The sequence below is a fragment of the Mastomys coucha genome, unplaced genomic scaffold, assembly GCF_008632895.1.
Source record: "Mastomys coucha isolate ucsf_1 unplaced genomic scaffold, UCSF_Mcou_1 pScaffold23, whole genome shotgun sequence".
Taxonomy (NCBI): domain Eukaryota; kingdom Metazoa; phylum Chordata; class Mammalia; order Rodentia; family Muridae; genus Mastomys; species Mastomys coucha.
The window spans coordinates 45,346,229-45,364,465 of record NW_022196906.1 but is presented as its reverse complement, the minus strand read 5'-3'; the positions used below and the strand labels follow the sequence as shown (position 1 = coordinate 45,364,465).

General features: G+C 41.0%; 1 protein-coding gene across 3 annotated transcripts in view; it reads left to right on the top strand.

Annotated features, from left to right (window-relative positions):
- The first annotated feature begins 728 nt into the window (after nt 1-728).
- Nucleotides 729-18,237, top strand: part of CUNH11orf53 (chromosome unknown C11orf53 homolog) — a 42,441-nt gene continuing 24,932 nt past the window's right edge. For 2 of the 3 annotated variants that reach the window (XM_031344679.1, XM_031344678.1), the window contains exons 1-2: nt 729-827; nt 11,950-12,059. In XM_031344679.1, the coding sequence (XP_031200539.1) occupies nt 818-827; nt 11,950-12,059 (120 nt within the window). In that variant the 5' untranslated portion in view covers nt 729-817. Of the gene's footprint in view, nt 828-5,017; nt 5,034-11,949; nt 12,060-18,237 lie in introns of those variants that run through there. The other variant, XM_031344680.1, reaches the window with a different exon arrangement.

The following is an 18,237-nucleotide window of genomic DNA, read 5'->3' as shown; positions in this document are numbered from 1 at the left end:
TTTAGAACAGAAGACAAAAATCAAAACTAGACTAAGCAGCAAATGTGCGTAGTTTAAAGATGTATGAGAAAATGCTGAAATACCTAAATTCTGTTTGCTTTACATTTTTCTCCAAAGGAACTCATAGCATAATACACCAAAAAGATTTTTAGTGAAGAAGTTTAATTAGAATTGGTTCCCCATGTACTACTTTGAACATCAGTAGCTTCAGGGATACTTTGTAGAGATATCCTAGGCAGCTTACAAATATTTGATGTATGAATCTCTGCAGTAGCAAACAGATTTGTTTATAAATTAAAAAGTGATCTACATATATTTAAATGTTAAGAGATTTTATTACTATTCGCAAATGAAAACTTCCCAAAATTTTAACTATGTTTGAAAAGTGTCCAGCTTTTAATACAAATACATTAGCAACTGGGCAATATGGAATTTTTATACAACACACTACTTTTTAAAGCCAAACCCTAATTTAGGAGATGGGAAAACACCACTGCTATTCATGAAGCAAATAAAAGCCAACTTGTTTCCATAACAAACATTTAAGAGAGTTGTGTCCTAATGGAAACTCGTTGTTACTGAATAAAAATCCTTAGAGAGGGGGAAAAGTACCTTCATATATAATCTGCATTGGGGATGCAAATTGGAGAGAAACATACACCAGAGGATTTGCATTTAATCAAATCTGAAGCAAGTGACTTCAGAAGCATCACTCAGTGTGGAGAAGACTTCCCACCGGGACCAGGCTGAGCTCTCCAAGAGATCAGGACCCCTCACTAAGATTTCTCAGAGGCCTGGCACTGTGGTACCATCCAGGATGGACAGTGGTGAGTGAATTATTACAATTAAAGATAATCTTCAGAAATACTAATTCTTATTTCTGACTATAGTCTTAGCGTCATCAAACATAAAAGCACACTAGCACTCTCTGGCTCTGAGAACAGAGGAGAAGCCAACTGTTGGTGATGTTCTTCTAACTCTAGTCACAATGTGTTGCTCTTCTAACTCTAGTCACAATGTGTTGCTCTTCTAACTCTAGTCACAATGTGTTGTTCTTCTAACTCTAGTCACAATGTGTTGCTCTTCTAACTCTAGTCACAATGTGCTGCCTGTAGATTTGATTTTGCCGCATTGGCTTTAAGTGAGTATTCGTTCTGAGTAAGAAATCCACTCAAATGATTCTCATGAAATGTTGACCTGAATTTTAACATATCCTTTTTCAGAATAGTGGAAATTTGTGTTAGTTAAGTGTAGCACTTTGTTGGAAGCCCTCAATTATAAAGAAAGGACATTAAAATCCATATGTGTACAGAGCTTGAAACATCTTTTGGCATCTGACTTTAAGCTCTTTGGGTTAATGACAATGGCTGTTCTGCTAATATATGATAAGGAAGAGGCTTGAGAGTCATTTCATGAATTCAAAGTACATATGGGTCTCTCCTAGTTTGTTCATCCTAAACTGTTATATGTTAGTGCTGATGTAGAACAGAGCCCACCTGATCCAGAACAAATTTGAGATGTATTTTGTTAGCATATTAAGTGTTAATAAATGACAAAATACTTTTAAAATTCTTTATAAAATACTTTGAACAATAACTTGATATGTATTAAGTGATGTATCTCTTTCAAATCTAGTCATAAAAACCTAAGAACTGGGACGGAGCTCTTCAGGGCACCTGCCTGCTACACATGGTGTGAGCTGGCAGGAAAGCTCAGGGCTTCCCCTGGAAGGACTAATAGGCAAGAGGCAGGAGATGAGAGAGTTTGTGAGTCACCACGGTGTGATGAAATGACTTCCACACAATCCTAACATGTCCAGTAATTTGACTGTTCCTGTTCAAATTGTCCCATCTTTACTTTAAGCTGATGGTGTCATGAGCCTTTGGCACCGTTTTCTGATTAATAATGTAAACCTTTCTGGACTTGATGACCTTGGAGACTTTTTACCTCTAGTGGTCTCTTGGAAATAAAGCTAATGCCTCCTCTTCCCAAATTGGAAGCAGAGTTTACACACAGTAAGCGTCTAATAGAGGTGCAGCAAGCACTACTGGTGTTTCTGAGAGAGTATCTGCCTTCCCCTCAGTGAGGTACACAGAGCCAAGGAGCAGGATGAGGAAAAGGTACAACAGAGGAACAGCTGACCCAGACAATGACCAAGTACACTGTATTATTGCTGTGCTGTCTGAGTCCTCAGTACCTCTCTCTCACAGTCAGAATCTGGGACAAGCACACAGGCTATCCATCAACAACCCACCCATTCGGTATTCTTACTTTGACTGTTCCAGATGACTGGATAACTATATACAGTGTTGTGAGGACCTATAATTCAGAGAGCTGTGCCCACTGACTTCACTGTTCTGTTGTTGAGTTACAGAACTCAGAAGGGAACTTCTTTGCTGAAGTTGCAGGGGAGGTCTGGCTTGTTGTTTCTCTCACCAGATCACTTCATTTCCCTACTTCATGTCGCCAGCACCTCCTTAGCCTTTCCAGAGAATTCGAAAGCAGGAAAATACACCTCAAAATGTCATTAAAGTACTAAAACAAGGATATGTTTCAAATATCATATGTGTACTTAGCATAGCTAAAAGTGTTTTGGGGGAGGGTCACCAATACTATAAGTATTAAATTAATCTTGGAATATTTGAGTTTGTTTTGATGGAAATGGTAATTTATGAAAACAATGGCCTCACTAAGTCTACTGTGGGTCAAATGTTCCAAAGAAGAGGGGACTAGGGGAAAGTGTAACAGATCCGTAGTTACAACCCTGCAGCGCCAACTTCTTTCCCAATTCTAAAGGATAAATTAATTCCTGCTGCTGAATTTGCTTGTGCTCTCTCTTTGGAAACACTCGTCTTTGTTTTCCCAACAACTGATCTGAATGTAAGTTTGTATCTAGAGCATTTGAATAAAAACTCTCCCCGCTCTCTGTGCTGATGCAGGTGTAGATTCTTTATATAGACACAGCACACAGAGAGGGTCCAATGAGTAGGAGTGGAAACATCAGAAACATTTATGAGCCCTGAATATCACTCTGTCCAAAACAGGGAATAGAGAGTCTTCCAAAGAAATAAAGCAATCCCAGGTGGGATTTAATGAATTCATGCTAGGCTCCACTGATTTGCTGAAATTTTAATGCACTCATGTATACTGTTGTCAAAGTAGATGTTCATGTTTCCATGCTGAGGCTACAAAGCTCATTTATCTGGCTACTCTCATTTCCTCACCATGCTTGCTCCCATGACACTCAAAATCAAGGGCCTTGCCTCTATGTCCTATGAAATGACTCTTGCCCAGATTCTAAGAATCTTGACAATCCCAATGGCTTTCCTCAAGTTCATCTTCCTCAACTTCTCTAAAGTGCTACATCTATATCTGTATTTGTGTCTACATCTACATCTATATGTATACCTATATCTATCTATCCATCTATATAGATATATGAGAGAGAAATAGATATCTCAAAACTTGTAGGAATGTGTGTGTGTGTGTGTGTGTGTGTGTGTGTGTGTGTGTGTGTGTGTACAATAACCATTTATTGAGCACCTACTAGGTACCAGGCACTTGAAATTGCTGGTTATCCTTTCTTCTCTAGGCTCCCTCTTTCTTTCACTTCCCTGGTGTGCTTCCATCCTGATCCAACACTACTGTTCTGTGCTTCTGGCCCTTGTCCACAGTGGTCCTTCTGTGGACCACTCTTACTCTAAGCACCAATGACTAAATATCCTCTTTCCTCTTATCCTCTTTCCTCTTGCAAATCCATCTATGAAGAGCATTATTTTCATGGCTCTAATTATAATAGTGTTAAAGATACACGGTGCCAACCCAGATCTAAATTCTTGTTTTATCTACTGGACACATCCACTTTTATTCAATTATATCCCCACAACCCCAGAGTCAACATATTCAAAATGTTCTTTCCCTATCCAAATCTTCATGGTTCGCTATTTGTTTGTGTGTGTTTATGTGTACATATATATATATGTGCACATGTGGTGTGCATGTGTGTGTGCACATGTGCATGTCACTTGAGGCTTACTAAAACATAAACAAATCTCCAACATCTACTACTTAGTGGAGGAAGTCAGAATGCAGAATTGGGTACAGAATTTGTTCAGTGCTGTTTGTATAATACAAACTATATTTCTGATACACTAATTACCTGATTGTGTGTCCTTTGTCATTCCTGCTGCTTCATGATACCTCCCACCCCCCACCCCTGTATTTTCATCCTAAACCTGTTCTAGGACTCACTCTCAGATTAATCTTTCAAATATTTTTCTTCAAATATTTTTCTTCAAATATTTTCAAATATTTTTATCAAGTGTGCAGTGCACAATATTTCAGTCAATTTCCAAATGCATAAAGGACAGTTGTCCAATAGCCTTATATCACCTAGTGACATCAGAGCCACCTTAATTTGTTTAAATAAACTCTATGATGTTTGCACGAGGACAAAATTGCCTAACAACTCATGTACACAGTGATGTTTACCATCACTAAACAATGCATGACATTATGTATTTCTATGTATTTTTAATTTTTAATTACATCTAAGCATGTACATGCATGGGGGTGGGGGGAGCTTGAGAGGGCATGACACAGTGCTACATTCATATGAAGGTTAGAGGACAACTTGTAGGAGTCATTTCTCTCCTACTATAAGGGACCTGGAGATTGAACTTGGGTTGTCAGGGTTGATGATAAGCATCTTTATTCACTGAACCATCTCACCAGACCAGTAATTTAAATTCCTATAGACATTTATTTGATTATTTCAGCACTTTCTTTAGTATTAACGGTGTCAATGAAAGGAATCTTTGAACAGATATGTATTTACCTAGAAGCCCAGTATGTGCCAGTCACAGGCATCAGGGTGTACTAGTGAGATCTTTACCCTCATGGGCTTCTCTTCCTGTGAGGGGCAGAAACACACAATAAGCTTCTAAACTGGAAACTGTGTGGGACCTTTGTAAAATGGTGAATCCTAAACAGAAATAAAAATACAGAAGAATCTGGAATGTCTTCAGGGGACAGTGATGCAACATTTAAAACGTTTTCATTGAGATGGCCTGACACCTGGACTATGAGGAAGACAGGGTAGTCAGCCACGGGGCAAAGGACAGAGGAAGACAGGGCGGTCAGCCACGGGGCAAAGGATGGAGGAAGATGGGGCTGTCGGTCACAGGGCAAAGGACAGAGGAAGACAGGGCGGTCAGCCACGGGGCAAAGGATGGAGGAAGATGGGGCTGTCGGTCACAGGATAAAGGGTGAAGGACAAAGGGACTAACTTGCCCCCTCAGAGGTAGCAATATCCTCAGGCAAAAGCACTCTTGGTCCGTTTCAGAGCCCCACTTGAGTGCAGAGAGGGAGAGTCTTAGGAAATGAGATCAGAGGAGCCAGGGAACAAAGCCATCTGAGAAGGGTAAAATGAGGAAGTGCTGTAGGGCTCTGAGCTACTGCAGCAGCCCTGCCATGAGGATAGACCAGGGCAGAGATGAAAGACAGAAACAGAAAACTCATTAGAGCAGTGGTTTTCAACCTTCCTAATGCTGCAACCCTTGAAGACAGTTCCTCATGGTGTGGTGACCCCTGACCATTTCTTTTCATTGCTACTTCTTAACTGTAATTTTGTTACTGTTATAGATCATAGTGTAAATATCTGTAGTTTTCAATGGTCTTAAATGACCTCTGTAAAAGGGTCCTTCAAATCCCCAAAGGGATTGATCACAATTCACAGGTTGAGAACCACTGCATTAGCAGGCTACTAGAACAATCCTTGTGAAAGGATTGTATTTCCTCTAGAGATGAAGAAAGAGTCAAGAGTGTCTAGACCATTCCATGAGTAGCATTCCTATGTAGATCTATAGTTTGAGGCATGCCACAGAAAGGAGAGTTTAGGGTGGCTGTAGAGCTGAAGGTCTGTGAGGATGGTATTGCCATCCACTAAAATATGGAAGCTTTCTGGTAAATAGGAGGGATAAGACAGTTTCTAGTTGGGCTTGAGCAGGTTGAGATATCTGCTGGAAATGCATTCAGAGATAACTACTGAAGTCTAAAGCTCAGGTAGAAGCCCCAGGGTCACTGTTTGAAATTCGTCTAAGTACAGATTCATTTAAATATAATAGCTAAGAGTCCTTGCCATGCAAGATGGGAATCTTGAGTTTGAATCCCCAGCACCCACATAAAAAGCAGGAAATAGTTCTGCATGTATGTTAACTCCAACACTGTAAGGAACAGAGGCAAGAAGACTGTTGGGTCTTGCCAGCTGCCAGTGAGCTCCAGGTTCAACGAGAGACCCCTGTCTCAAAAGAATAAGGGAACAACAGAATAGGAGACCAGATATCCCCTCTGGATTATGCACATACACACACATTCACGATACAAACAAATCATTTTATTAATTAACTGATTAATTACAAAGTAAAACTACCCCAACGCTTACCCTTCCACATAAGCATGGTTCCTTCCTATCTCTTTACTTTCGCCTACGCATGTTGGCTAGGCACAAGGTCTTTCTCCTCCTAACCTACGGAGGACTTTCTTCTAAGTATAAACTCAGCCTCATGCCCTCCCTCGAACCTTTGCTTAGACATCCAAAGTACACTCTGCTTCTTTTTCTGCTTCTTCTCATATGGAAATGTCTCCCTGAGCTCACTAAAATGGGATTCTGTTGTGTGCTTGATACTTGTTTGTATCCCCTGTGGCATATAACTCCATACTTCCGCTAAGTCAAGGCCAATAGGTGTAAACACGTGATTGATAACAAAATTTCAAAAGTTTTGATCTGGTTATTCTCTGTCTTGTGAACTCTATTCATCTGTTCATTGTCACGTGGCTATTTTTAAAACTATTTACAAAAGGCATGTTTGCCATAGGCTTTTTGTTTTGTTTTGTTTTGTTTTGGTCTTTTGAGACAGGGTTTCTCTGTGTAGCCCTGGATGTCCTGGAACTCACTCTGTAGACCAGGCTGACCTTGAACTCAGAAATCTGCCTGCCTCTGCCTCCCAAGTGCAGGGATTAAAGGTGTGTGCCACTATTGCCCTGCTTGTCATAGGCTTTTTGGCATGCATGGTTAAAACAGAAATTGCTAATTCAGATACAAATAATCAATTTAAAAGTCCTTCAGAGAAGAGCAATGTCAAGGCTGTCTGCACACACATGGGGATCCAGCCCGGGCCTCTCTTCCTCCTCAAGCATGTTTGAGTCTGTGCCCTCTGTGATCCACAGAGTACCCTCTCAGTGCCCAGCATGACTGCCAAGCTTGGAGCAGCTTCTCCAACACGTACACATCCTACCACACACAGGAACAGCATATAGACCTTCCTGGTATCTAGTCCAGACTCTACCACTTCTGAAGAAATAAGAATCAGCTGGAGAGCTGGGCCACATCCCTAGTATTTCTGACTCAGTACTTTAGAGTAGGGCCTGGGAAGCCGCATCCCTGACCAGCTCCTAGTTGCTGATACTGAAGCTCCAGGAATTGCATTGTGAGAATCACATCACAAGATGCATATTCTCAGCTAGATTTCTCTACCTGGCTCTGATTCCTTTGTTCCGACCATCAGGATCCCTGTTACCCTCCCCTTGGAGGTTACTCTTCTTGCATAGCACAACTGTCTTCATCACCCTGTCCCACGTGTGACCTCTCTTTATTCTCTTCTCAGAGGTGGAAGACTAACATGGGCTTTTATCCTAATTCATTTCTTCTTCAAGACTGACTTCTAGCATTTTCTACCTCTTTCAAAAAAACTTGACTCTTTTCTTCTTATTTGAATATCCTTGATTCTTTGCTGCCCCTAAGCACTACAGAGACAGGGGAATGCAAGCAGCCTCCCCTTCATGCTGAACTTCTCTGTGATGATCATCCAACCTCTACCACTCTTTATCCTCAGACTTCAAGAATAATTATCCCTACCTCCCCCCTCGCTTCCACCCCTTTCTTAACATCGTTTGACTTCTAGGTACCTCACATTTCCAGAATCTCTTTTGCTAAGGTTCACAACAACCACCAAACTGAAAGCAAGGGATGCTCTTCTGTCCCCGTGATTCTACTACATCAGACAGTAGGTACTACATCTTTCTTTCTTGAAATGTCTGCCCCTAAGGTCTTGATGCCTTTAGCCCCCATTTCTTGCTGCTTCTTCTCCCACTGATCTTCCCTATCTTCTTCATAAAGCTCTCTCTTGTGGCCCTGAAACCTCTCCAGCTGTGAATGCAAGCCTGGCTTCTGTCATTAATCTTCTAGTCCAGACCTGTGCAACAAGATATAGTGATACACACTAGAGTTTTATTCAGACATGAAGAAAAGTTAAATTATGTTGTTTGCTGCAAAATGCATTCAAATGGAGATCACTCTATTAAGGAAAGCAAGTTGAACTCAGAAATATAAATGTTGTATATTTCTCTCATTTATGGACCCTAGATTTTATGAAGGTACATGAATTCATTCTTATATATGATGTGAAAATAGCAACAAGACTGAAAGAAAGGGAATAGCAAGGTGAGGGGTGAAAAGAAGGCGAGGGCATAAAGAAAAGGTAGCCAGAGTACATAATACATAAACATCCTCTTGCTCTCTTGCTTCCTTCTGCTCTTGCTCTTTTCTCTTCCCTTCCCCCTCTCTTCCCATTCCCTTCCCCCTCTCTCTCCACATGCTCATGGTGAGCCTCCTCCCCCCCCCCGCATTTCTCTGCCTCTACTACCCACTTAACTCCCCTCCCCATTCCCATAATAAACTCTAATCTACACTAAAAAAATCTTTATGAGAGCTATTAGTATGTATTATGAATACATACCAATAATTACACACACGCACGCGCACACACACACACACACACACACACACACACACACCAGTTTCATAGGGTTTTCAGTATAATTGTTTCTATCCTTTAGAATTTCCTGACCTGTTGGGCAGTGGTGATGCAAGCCTTTAATCCCAGCACTTGGGAGGCAGAGGCAGGCAGATTTCTGAGTTCGAGGCTAGCCTGGTCTACAGAGTGAGTTCCAGGACAGCCAGGGCTACACAGAAAAACGCTGTCTCGAGAAACAAAACAAAACAAAACAACAGAAAGAAAAAGTAGAGTATCCAGACCTGTTTATCCCAGTATGCCAGACGCAGATCATGATTACCTCTGTGTCTCATCCTGTGACCCTGTCAATCATTCCCTCTAGGGCTTACTTCCTCTTTCCTGGTTTGTCATCAGTATCATGATGGCTCTAAAGCTTACATTCCAGAGCAATGGTGGAAACATGGAACTTTCCCTTCAATCTTCCCCTCTAAGCCCTGTTACATCTAAGTACTTTTCACATCTGCTCCTGGCACTTCTACCTGCCCAATGATCTTTTGTCTCAATTACTCTAAGGTTCTCCACACTGATCTCCCTGTGGCTTTGTGGTTGTCAAATCCACCCTCTGTGCTGTTGCCTGAAGAGTCTATCTAAGATGCAAATTGAAGCATACCTGCCCTTGCTGAAGAGCCTCCAATGGCTCACTGCCGACAGGATGAAATCCTAGCTCCTTCCGTGCACCGAAAGCATCATGGTTGAATGCTATTCATTTTCCCTTCTGGCCACTTCCTCTCTCATACCTCATTCAGTTCTTACTCCCAGACCTTTGCCTAACCTGCTCTCCACACCTAGAATATTACACCTTGCAATCACTCTCCCCTGACCTCCTTTTTTAAACCTACACTCAGATCTCATCCTGCCTTTCCCAGCTCCCCTCTCTATACCTACAAAGAAATGATAGAGCCTGTGCTTCTCTAAATATTCTAGACAGACTTCTATTGTACCTGACACATTTCCTCTATAATAATTTTAAGGTATATCCCTCTCCACTAGATAGTATGCTCTTTTAGCTTCTACTGACACACAGAGATTCTTGGATAAATAACTAATAAATATAGCCTAAGGCTTTTCCAAAAAGTAAATAAGGCACAACCTATTCTAGATCAAAGCCCATGCTTTATATTAGACAGTGATTTAAAAGAAGTATTTTAATCCTCCTTAGTAAAAAACACATAGGCCAAATCTCATCAAAATTAGACCAAAAGGGACCGCTGAAATAATCTCACTTTGTTGAAACCAGGTTGAGTGTGGTTTTATTGGAGTTAGCTGACTCATTCTTGTGAAACCATGTATCTTTTCCTACTCTATCTGTATATTAGTGTTTTTAAGAAACTAAGTAGCTTCAAAGCGTTTTCAGATGTATTAGTTATTTTTTCCTTATAAATCCCTGAAGACAGCTAGGAAGAAATTATAAGCAATTCACACACAAAGAAAATGGAGCTGAAGAATTTTCATTTTTCCATACCAGTGACTAATGTGTGATGTGTGACTATGCAACTCCTGATGCTTAACCAGCAACCCCTCTACCCATTGCCTTGCTTTGCCTATGGCCCTGTCCATTCTCTCTCTCTCTCTCTCTCTCTCTCTCTCTCTCTCTCTCTCTCTCTCTCTCTCTCTCTCTCTCTCCCCATTCTTTGTGTGATACAAATTGATTTGTATGTCAGATACACCCTAGACTGTTTACAAATTCAAGCAGATTAGAGTTTGGCCATGTGCCTCAGATATGTATACATGGGTATGTTCTGTCATATGCAGAGAAACTCAATCTGTCCCAGCTGTATTTGCTTGTAAGACAGCAGCACTTCAGTTAAAGTGGATCACAGCCATCCAACCTACCACAGCAATTTCAAGCATAAAAATATTTTAAACTGTGTCTAGTTCAACCAACTAATTCGGTGCTTGAACACCATCAGGGTGGTCCAAGCAGAAGATTCCCCAGTAATTACTTGGCCATCTTGATTCACAAAGCTCACAACTGCTTAAAACAATGCTGACCAACTTCAGAACCTTGGGAAGATGTTTCTCTAAAAATCCACCTATCTGTTATTTCTTCTTGGTGAAACGTTTTCCCTGGTTGTTCGGCTACAAACTGACCTGAGTCTAAATTGCATCTTTATTGCAATTAGTTGAGATTTTGCCAAATAACTTAGCTCAGTTTATTCATTTGCAAAATGGATCATGTTAAATAGTGCATGCAAATGGACTAGCCCTGTAGTATCTTCAACAAGTGCACATAGTAAGTACTCGAAACTATGTTAATTAACCAACAACTCTTCTTTATCCTTGGTCTGGTTTTCTTTTGAATGTGTGTTTGAGTTGGGGGGGTGCATGCATGTGTGGGTGGAGGGCAGCGGTCATCATGGGATATCTTCCTCCATCATTCTCCATGCTACTTTTTAAAGCAGAGTCTCTCACTGATCTTGGAGCTCATTGACTCAGCTAGACCAGCAAGCCCAGAGACTTCCTCTGTCTGCTTTCCCATTGCTGAAATCACAGATGCATGCCTCTGCACCTGGCTTCTTGTATAGAGTTGGCTGTCCAAACTCAGGTCATGAGCCTGCATAACAAGCAGTTGACTAACTGAGCCATCAGCCCAACCTACATTGACCTGGCTTTTAGCAGTCATTCCCCAGGTCCAATCACCAGATTTTCAAGGACAAAACACATTTAGTAAATAGAACACAGGACTTTCTTTAAATAATCCACTTGACCTTCTGCCACACATCTCATGCTGATATGCCAGGGTAGAAATACAGTCTCACAGTAACCTGGGCCATCCATGTTTAACTTCTTCCTGTGCAGTCAGAGGTATGATTCTGAATTCATCCAGTCCTTGATCTTGTGACCAAAGTATAAATTATAAATCTTCTTGGAGTTATTCTTGGCAAAGCAGAGGTGAAAACCAGAGAGGTCACTTTGAAGAACAACTGTGTGAGAGATAGAGAGGAGTCCCTTCCATCTCCACAGAATTTGAATGAATTTTCATCAAGCAGCAGGAACTAGGACTCCTTCGAATCCCTTCAAATTCAAAATCTCTCTCATTCAGCCGTTGGCCTAGTGACTCCATATATACTGATTGTGACTTTCCCATTTGCTTAAGTCCCAGGAGATTACAGCAAACGCGTGTACCAGGGCGTGAGAGTGAAGCACACAGTCAAAGATCTCCTGGCAGAAAAGCGGTCCAGGCAGACAAGCAACTCCAGACTTAATGTAAGTCCTGATTAATTCCATTTGAAGCCTCTGCTAAAGCAAGCTCTCTCCTCTCCTCCTTTACCTACACATCACTACCTCACCCCCTGGCTCGGATTTTTCTCAAAAGGCATTCCCTTACCTAGGACATATGTCAGAAATACTTTTGAGTTTTGTTTGGTTTTGTTTTAAATTTCCTCCCTGGATGGACAACCTTTCCCTGTTGAGGACACCATCATGATAGTCTCTGGGAACTTGTCTACTAGCATTAAGGTTTTTACTTGAATTTTTATTCTCTACAGTCTCTGCATTGTCTTGCTCATCCCATTATACAATGGCTTTTTGTTTGTTTGTTTCACTTTTGAAATAGTACGTATATCTCTATTCATCTGCTATGGTCATATGACCCTGGAACTAGAATGTGTTTACTCCCTCATGTCATACAAATAACCGTTGACAAATGCCAGCCCTCCTCCTTACTAAGGTACCTGGTTTGATGAAAAGAACACTCATAGAGAGGGAACACCGGCCTGCCAGGGATCATCTATGCATGTAACACACACACCCATGAGAAAGTCTCTGGATCCAACAAGAAAAGAGGCACCCAAAGTGACCTTCATGGTTCCTCATAACATAAAAATGCCTGACCGTTCGTCACCTCAAGGCATGTGTATTAGCTACCGGCGGCAATGTCTCCAGAGCTCTGTGATCTAATTGCTGACTATTTCAGTTAGTGACGGTAGAAACAGGATGTGTCTGGACTTTTCTGCATCCCCCAGTAGAGAAAGGCTCAGAGCTTGAGGAGAAATTGCTGCCCTTTTGTATATGTTATATTCTGTTTTATTCTCCATATGATAGATGAGATTCATGATAAATCCCAATAGGTCTGGAGCTTCCTCGATGTCTGTCAGTCACATCTATACTTGTAGCTCTGCTCACTGCCTAATAAGTTGTGCTCATGTCTCAACTAGACTAATCGTGTCATGACTATAACTAATATGAAAAGTTAATGTCGTGTATTCTATTAGAATAATAATGCAGAATAATGCTGGGCACGTAGGTGACCAGGAATAAACAGTGCAGCCACAGGCAGCGTCTAGTGATGGGTACACAAGGAAACACTCCCTCTGGAATCCCCGCTGACATGTTCACCACCACCATCAGCACAGCTCCAGTGGCAAACTCCTCCCATAACTGATCAGCGTCAGAACCAAACTCTGTATCCAAGACCACCTTTGAATGCACATCCTGCTGCCCCTCTCTTCAAACAGCCTCTTCCCTTCTACTCTGACAATCAGAGCTTAGCTTACACAGAGAAATCTGGACAGCTGGGCTCCTTGCCTGATCCCGATTCAGTATTTCTCTGAGTGCCTGCTTGGAAGCATCTGGAGGGGGTGTTATAAATATCATCACCAGACTGAGAGGGAAATCAGAGAAATCAGTGGGGAGTGGGAGTGCTTCTGAATCTACCCAAAATGAACAACTGCAATGTGCAAATGGAAGGGATGTTCAGCCACTACTTCAGACAAAAGAACAATTGAATTTTAAAGCTTCATTTTTAAAAAGTCCAAGGGAAACATCCAATTAGTAGAAAAGAGGAACATGTAAGCACACCAAGGCAGGGAATGGACCTTGCATCTCTACATTGTAAGGACAGAAGTCACACTTCTTGGTATCATAGATATATACATACAAACAAGACAGAGCATGAGGCTTCTGTCTGTAAAAAGGTGCACTGAAAGCCGGGCAGTGGTGGCACACACCTTCAATCCCAGCACTTGGGAGGCAGAGGCAGGCAGAATTCTAAGTTCAAGGCCAGCCTGGTCTACAGAGTGAGTTCCAAGACGGCCAAGACTATATAGAGAAACCCTGTCTGAAAAAAATAAATGAGTAAAATAAAGTAAAATAAAAGGGATTCATGCCCAAGACCTGTAAATATCAAGTCATAGGTTTTTCTTTTTTTCTCTCTCTAGTTTTTAAGTTTTACTTTTTTAAAATGATAAAATAATATAATATTTTATATAATATAATATAATATTAATATAACTAATCAGTTACAGTAGTTAAATATCAATATTTTACTAAATCTTTGAGACTTTCATACAATATATTTTTATCATATTTACCCCTAATTCCTCCCCCAACTCTTCCCAAATCTACTGTCCACCTCCCAACTTACATTCTCTTTTTTTTCCTATAACCCACTTAGTCTAATTTGGGCTGCCTCAATTGGTATGGGGCATCCATTGGAGCACTGTCAACCTATCAGGGCTACACACTTAAAGAAAACCAATTCTCCCTCCCCAAGAAGCCATATACTGTCCACAGCTCCCCTGTTAGATGTAGGGTTTGTGAACCCCTCTCCCTTCCATGCTGGGCTGTGAATCTGGCTTGTCCAGATCTGTACATACAAACACATTATGAATGTAGCAATCCAGCCATGCCCAAAGGATACTGTTTTGCTCCGGTCCCCCTTAAACTGTGGCTCTCACAGTCTCTCCACCCTGTCTACTGCACTGCTCCCTGAGCCCTTGAGAGAGAGGCACCTTATACATGTCCTACTTGTATCTGAACACTCCACACAGACTTACTGTCTCCACTTTGGCCAGCTTTTAATTTCTAGGTAACCATTATCCACTGTTCAAAGACACATCTCTGATGAGATGTGAAAGCTGCACTCATTGAAAGCACATAATTCAATTTCGTCTTAAAATACAGATTCTCAGGCTTGCCCCATTTGTGGAGGTGGAGTTAGGAAATGATTGCCTCAACACTTTCTCCTTGAATAACAATTCTCTGGCACATTGTGATTTACATAAGGAGCAAGGGCCCTAACCTCACACAGCATCGTGGCTTCTTATCTCTTATCAAACTAAACTAACTTGGGTGTTGGCCTAGTAACTACTGAGAAACTAGGAACCAGATATGTGGAGCACATATAGAGTCTGGTAAATACCAAATAATCTGGTAAGACAAAGGAATAATCTGGTAGGTATACACATAAAACATATATAGCCAAACACTAAACTGAATGCTTATGACTAGACTGTATAAGTATGCAATATGAAAATAGCTAGGGGGCTGGAGAGATGGCTCAGCAGTTAAGAGCACTGACTGCTCTTCCAAAGGTCCTGAGTTCAAATCCCAGCAACCACATGGTGGCTCACAACCATCCGTAATGAGATCTGATGCCCTCTTCTGGGGTGTCTGAAGACAGCTACAGTGTACTTACATATAATAAGAAAGAAAGAAAGAAAGAAAGAAAGAAAGAGAGAGAGAGAGAGAGAGAGAGAGAGAGAGAGAGAAAGAAAGAAAGAAAGAAAGGAAGAAAGAAAGAAAGAAAGAGAAAGAGAGAGAGAGAGAGAGAAAGGAAGGAAGGAAGGAACAAAGGAAGGAAGGAAGGAAGGAAGAAGGAAGGAAGGAAGGAAGGAAGAAGGAAGGAAGGAAGAAATAAAGGAGGGAAGAAAGAGAGAAAGAAAGAAAATAGGTAGAATATTTATGTGAGGATAGAGTGAAGTGTTTTTTTGTGTGTGTTATCTCATTTTATGGGCATATTATCTGAAATTTGCATTTACATTTTACAGATGAATATGTTGAAAACAGGATAAAGATGTGTTGAAAAATAAGACAGAGAATTAGGTATGGTGGAGAAATAGCTTGGAAGACCTGAGTTAGGTTCCCAGAACCCAAGTCAGGTGGCTCACAACTACCTGGAACTCCAGCTCCAGGGCACCTCTCTTGGTCTATGCATACATCCTCACTCACGTGGCATACTGTCACACAGACATGTAACTTTTATTTTTTTAAAGTAGATTTTCTGAGTCTGAATTCTGTATTTAAAAAGAAATCTCAGAGTGGACTAAAGCACAGTAACCTTGGATACGTGAAAAAAAGAGGAGAAGGAGGGGAGGGAGAAGGGGAGGGAGAAGGAGAAAGGGAGAGGAAGAGGGAGTGTATGAGAGAGCATAAGTATTAGATAGAAAAACTAGCAACAGAAAAATATGTTGCCTCCATCCTCCATCCACGGTACTGACAGGGCCATCCTGGGTGGTACACAGGACCATGGTACACACTTCATGTAGTGTTAGGTCATCTCCATCCGTGGTATTGACAGAGCCATACTGGGTGACAGAGCCATACTGAGTTAAGGTACACAGGACCTTAACTCCATGTTCTTATTGTATCATCTTAGTACTAGAATCTGCTTTCTCACTTTGGTGATGTTTAAGCTTCAGTGATTAGATGTGCAACATCCAGTGTGAGCTTATTTGGACTTTAAGCATCTCTATGAATTGATTTTACTATCCATTTACTACTTCAGAATATTGAGAAACCTGTCCAGAAAGATATTATCATCAGTCAGCACTCACTCTTCTGGCCTATTTCTATCCCTGCTGAGAAGAAACCATGGAGCATCCTGCTGCCCGCAGACCCTCCTCACAGGCTCTGATTCCATCTCAAAAGCAGTGCTGAGATGACCTGGTTTTCTTCGTACTGATCCATAAGGACATAGTGAGTCTCCACTCTCAGATGGGCTTGTAGAAAGGAAACTACTCATGAGGTAAAAAAAATTTCCAGATGACAATATGGCTAAAGGCCAATGATTAGTGTTGCCGACCAAATACTGAGCTCCCGAAGATCCCACATCAATCCTCTGGTACCTGGTAACCAAATCATGATTAAAAAGCTTGCAAGGAATTTACCTGGGTGGGCATTTCATGCAGTCAGATGTAAGGACAGTTTTGAAAGAGGAATATAGAAAAGATACCAGAGGAAAAGGTAAAGCGAGCCCTTCAGTGAGGCTGGAGCAACGAGGCAACCATCAAGGAAGCCCCAGCAGCTGCAGAGGCTGGAAAAAGCAAAGGATAAATTCCCCACTGAAACCATAGCAGGAACAGACTGGAAAAAGAAGAAGATAGATTTCCTGTTGAAGCCCATAGGAGGAATAGGCTGGAAAAAGTCGAGCCCCAATAGCAGGGACAGCCTCCAGGCAGGGTTGGGGTGTCTGGCTTTCAGAACCAGGAGAGCACATTTAGATGGTTTTAGACACTGTTTAATAGTGATAGGTTATGGTTGCCCTAGGAAACTAGTGCATGGATTATGGAAAATTAAGTCCCCTCAACCAATATGCTTCCAGAAGCAGTTCTTAGATGCCCATGATGGCTGCTGGCTCCTTCTGACCACTCTGAAGGGTGACATAAGCTGAACTTTTCTATCTTTACAAGAGAATTTCCTCAAGAAAAACTTTCAAGTTCTTTATTTTAAAGTTTGGTAAACTACCATAAAAAATAAAAATCTAATAAAAAATTTAAAAAATAAATAAAAATAAAAGTCTTGTAACAAGATTTTAACCAAATCACTTCCATTATTTTACCTCCCATATACTGTGGCTTGGCAAATGGTGCATCTCTGCATATTTTTAAATTGTGAGTTTTTCTTTATTGTTTTTTTCTCAGGTTCAGTTTTGTTTTCTGTAATTCTTCACTATCTTACCTGGACTTCTGCCAGGGTAAAGAAATAATAGTTGATAGATAGATATATAGATAGATAGATAGATAGAAACCACTTGCCAACACCTGGTACCAAAACTACATAATTAGATTTGTGACTGATAAATTTTTTTTGCAACTACACTATTTCAATTGAACTCATAAAAGCTAATCATTTAACATTTTAAGAATCACATCACAAAATTCAATAAACCCTGTTATCTTATCTACAAAAGAAAAAAAAGAAAAGCAATTAGCCTAATTGCCACAATTTTTCTGGTCTGTTTTGAAATGCAGTCAACAATTCACAGACTATTTAGCTCACTAACCAAGTTGTTCTTACGCAATCATATAAAGATTCATCTAGAGTCACTGAATGCACAGCAGCTGGCACGAGGGGAGAAGAAAAAGCTGTTTGGAATTTCAATTGTGTGAGAGGGTAGGGAAGTACCTTGTACTATGTAGGAGGCTAAGAAGGGCCTGGAACTGGGCTCTAGTGGCTAATCTTGACCTCGGATTGGTGGATACCGTGATAACTTTCTGGGCACGCCCACAGAAATACTGTAGTCAGTAACAATGGCCAAGCAGATGTGAAGGTCTGGGTTAATATTTTACATAAACACAGGGAAAAATAAACAGAAATATCTGGCTCCAGTTTTGAAAGCCTTTAACTGAAGGAAATGCCAAAACTATTTCCACGGAGAAAATAT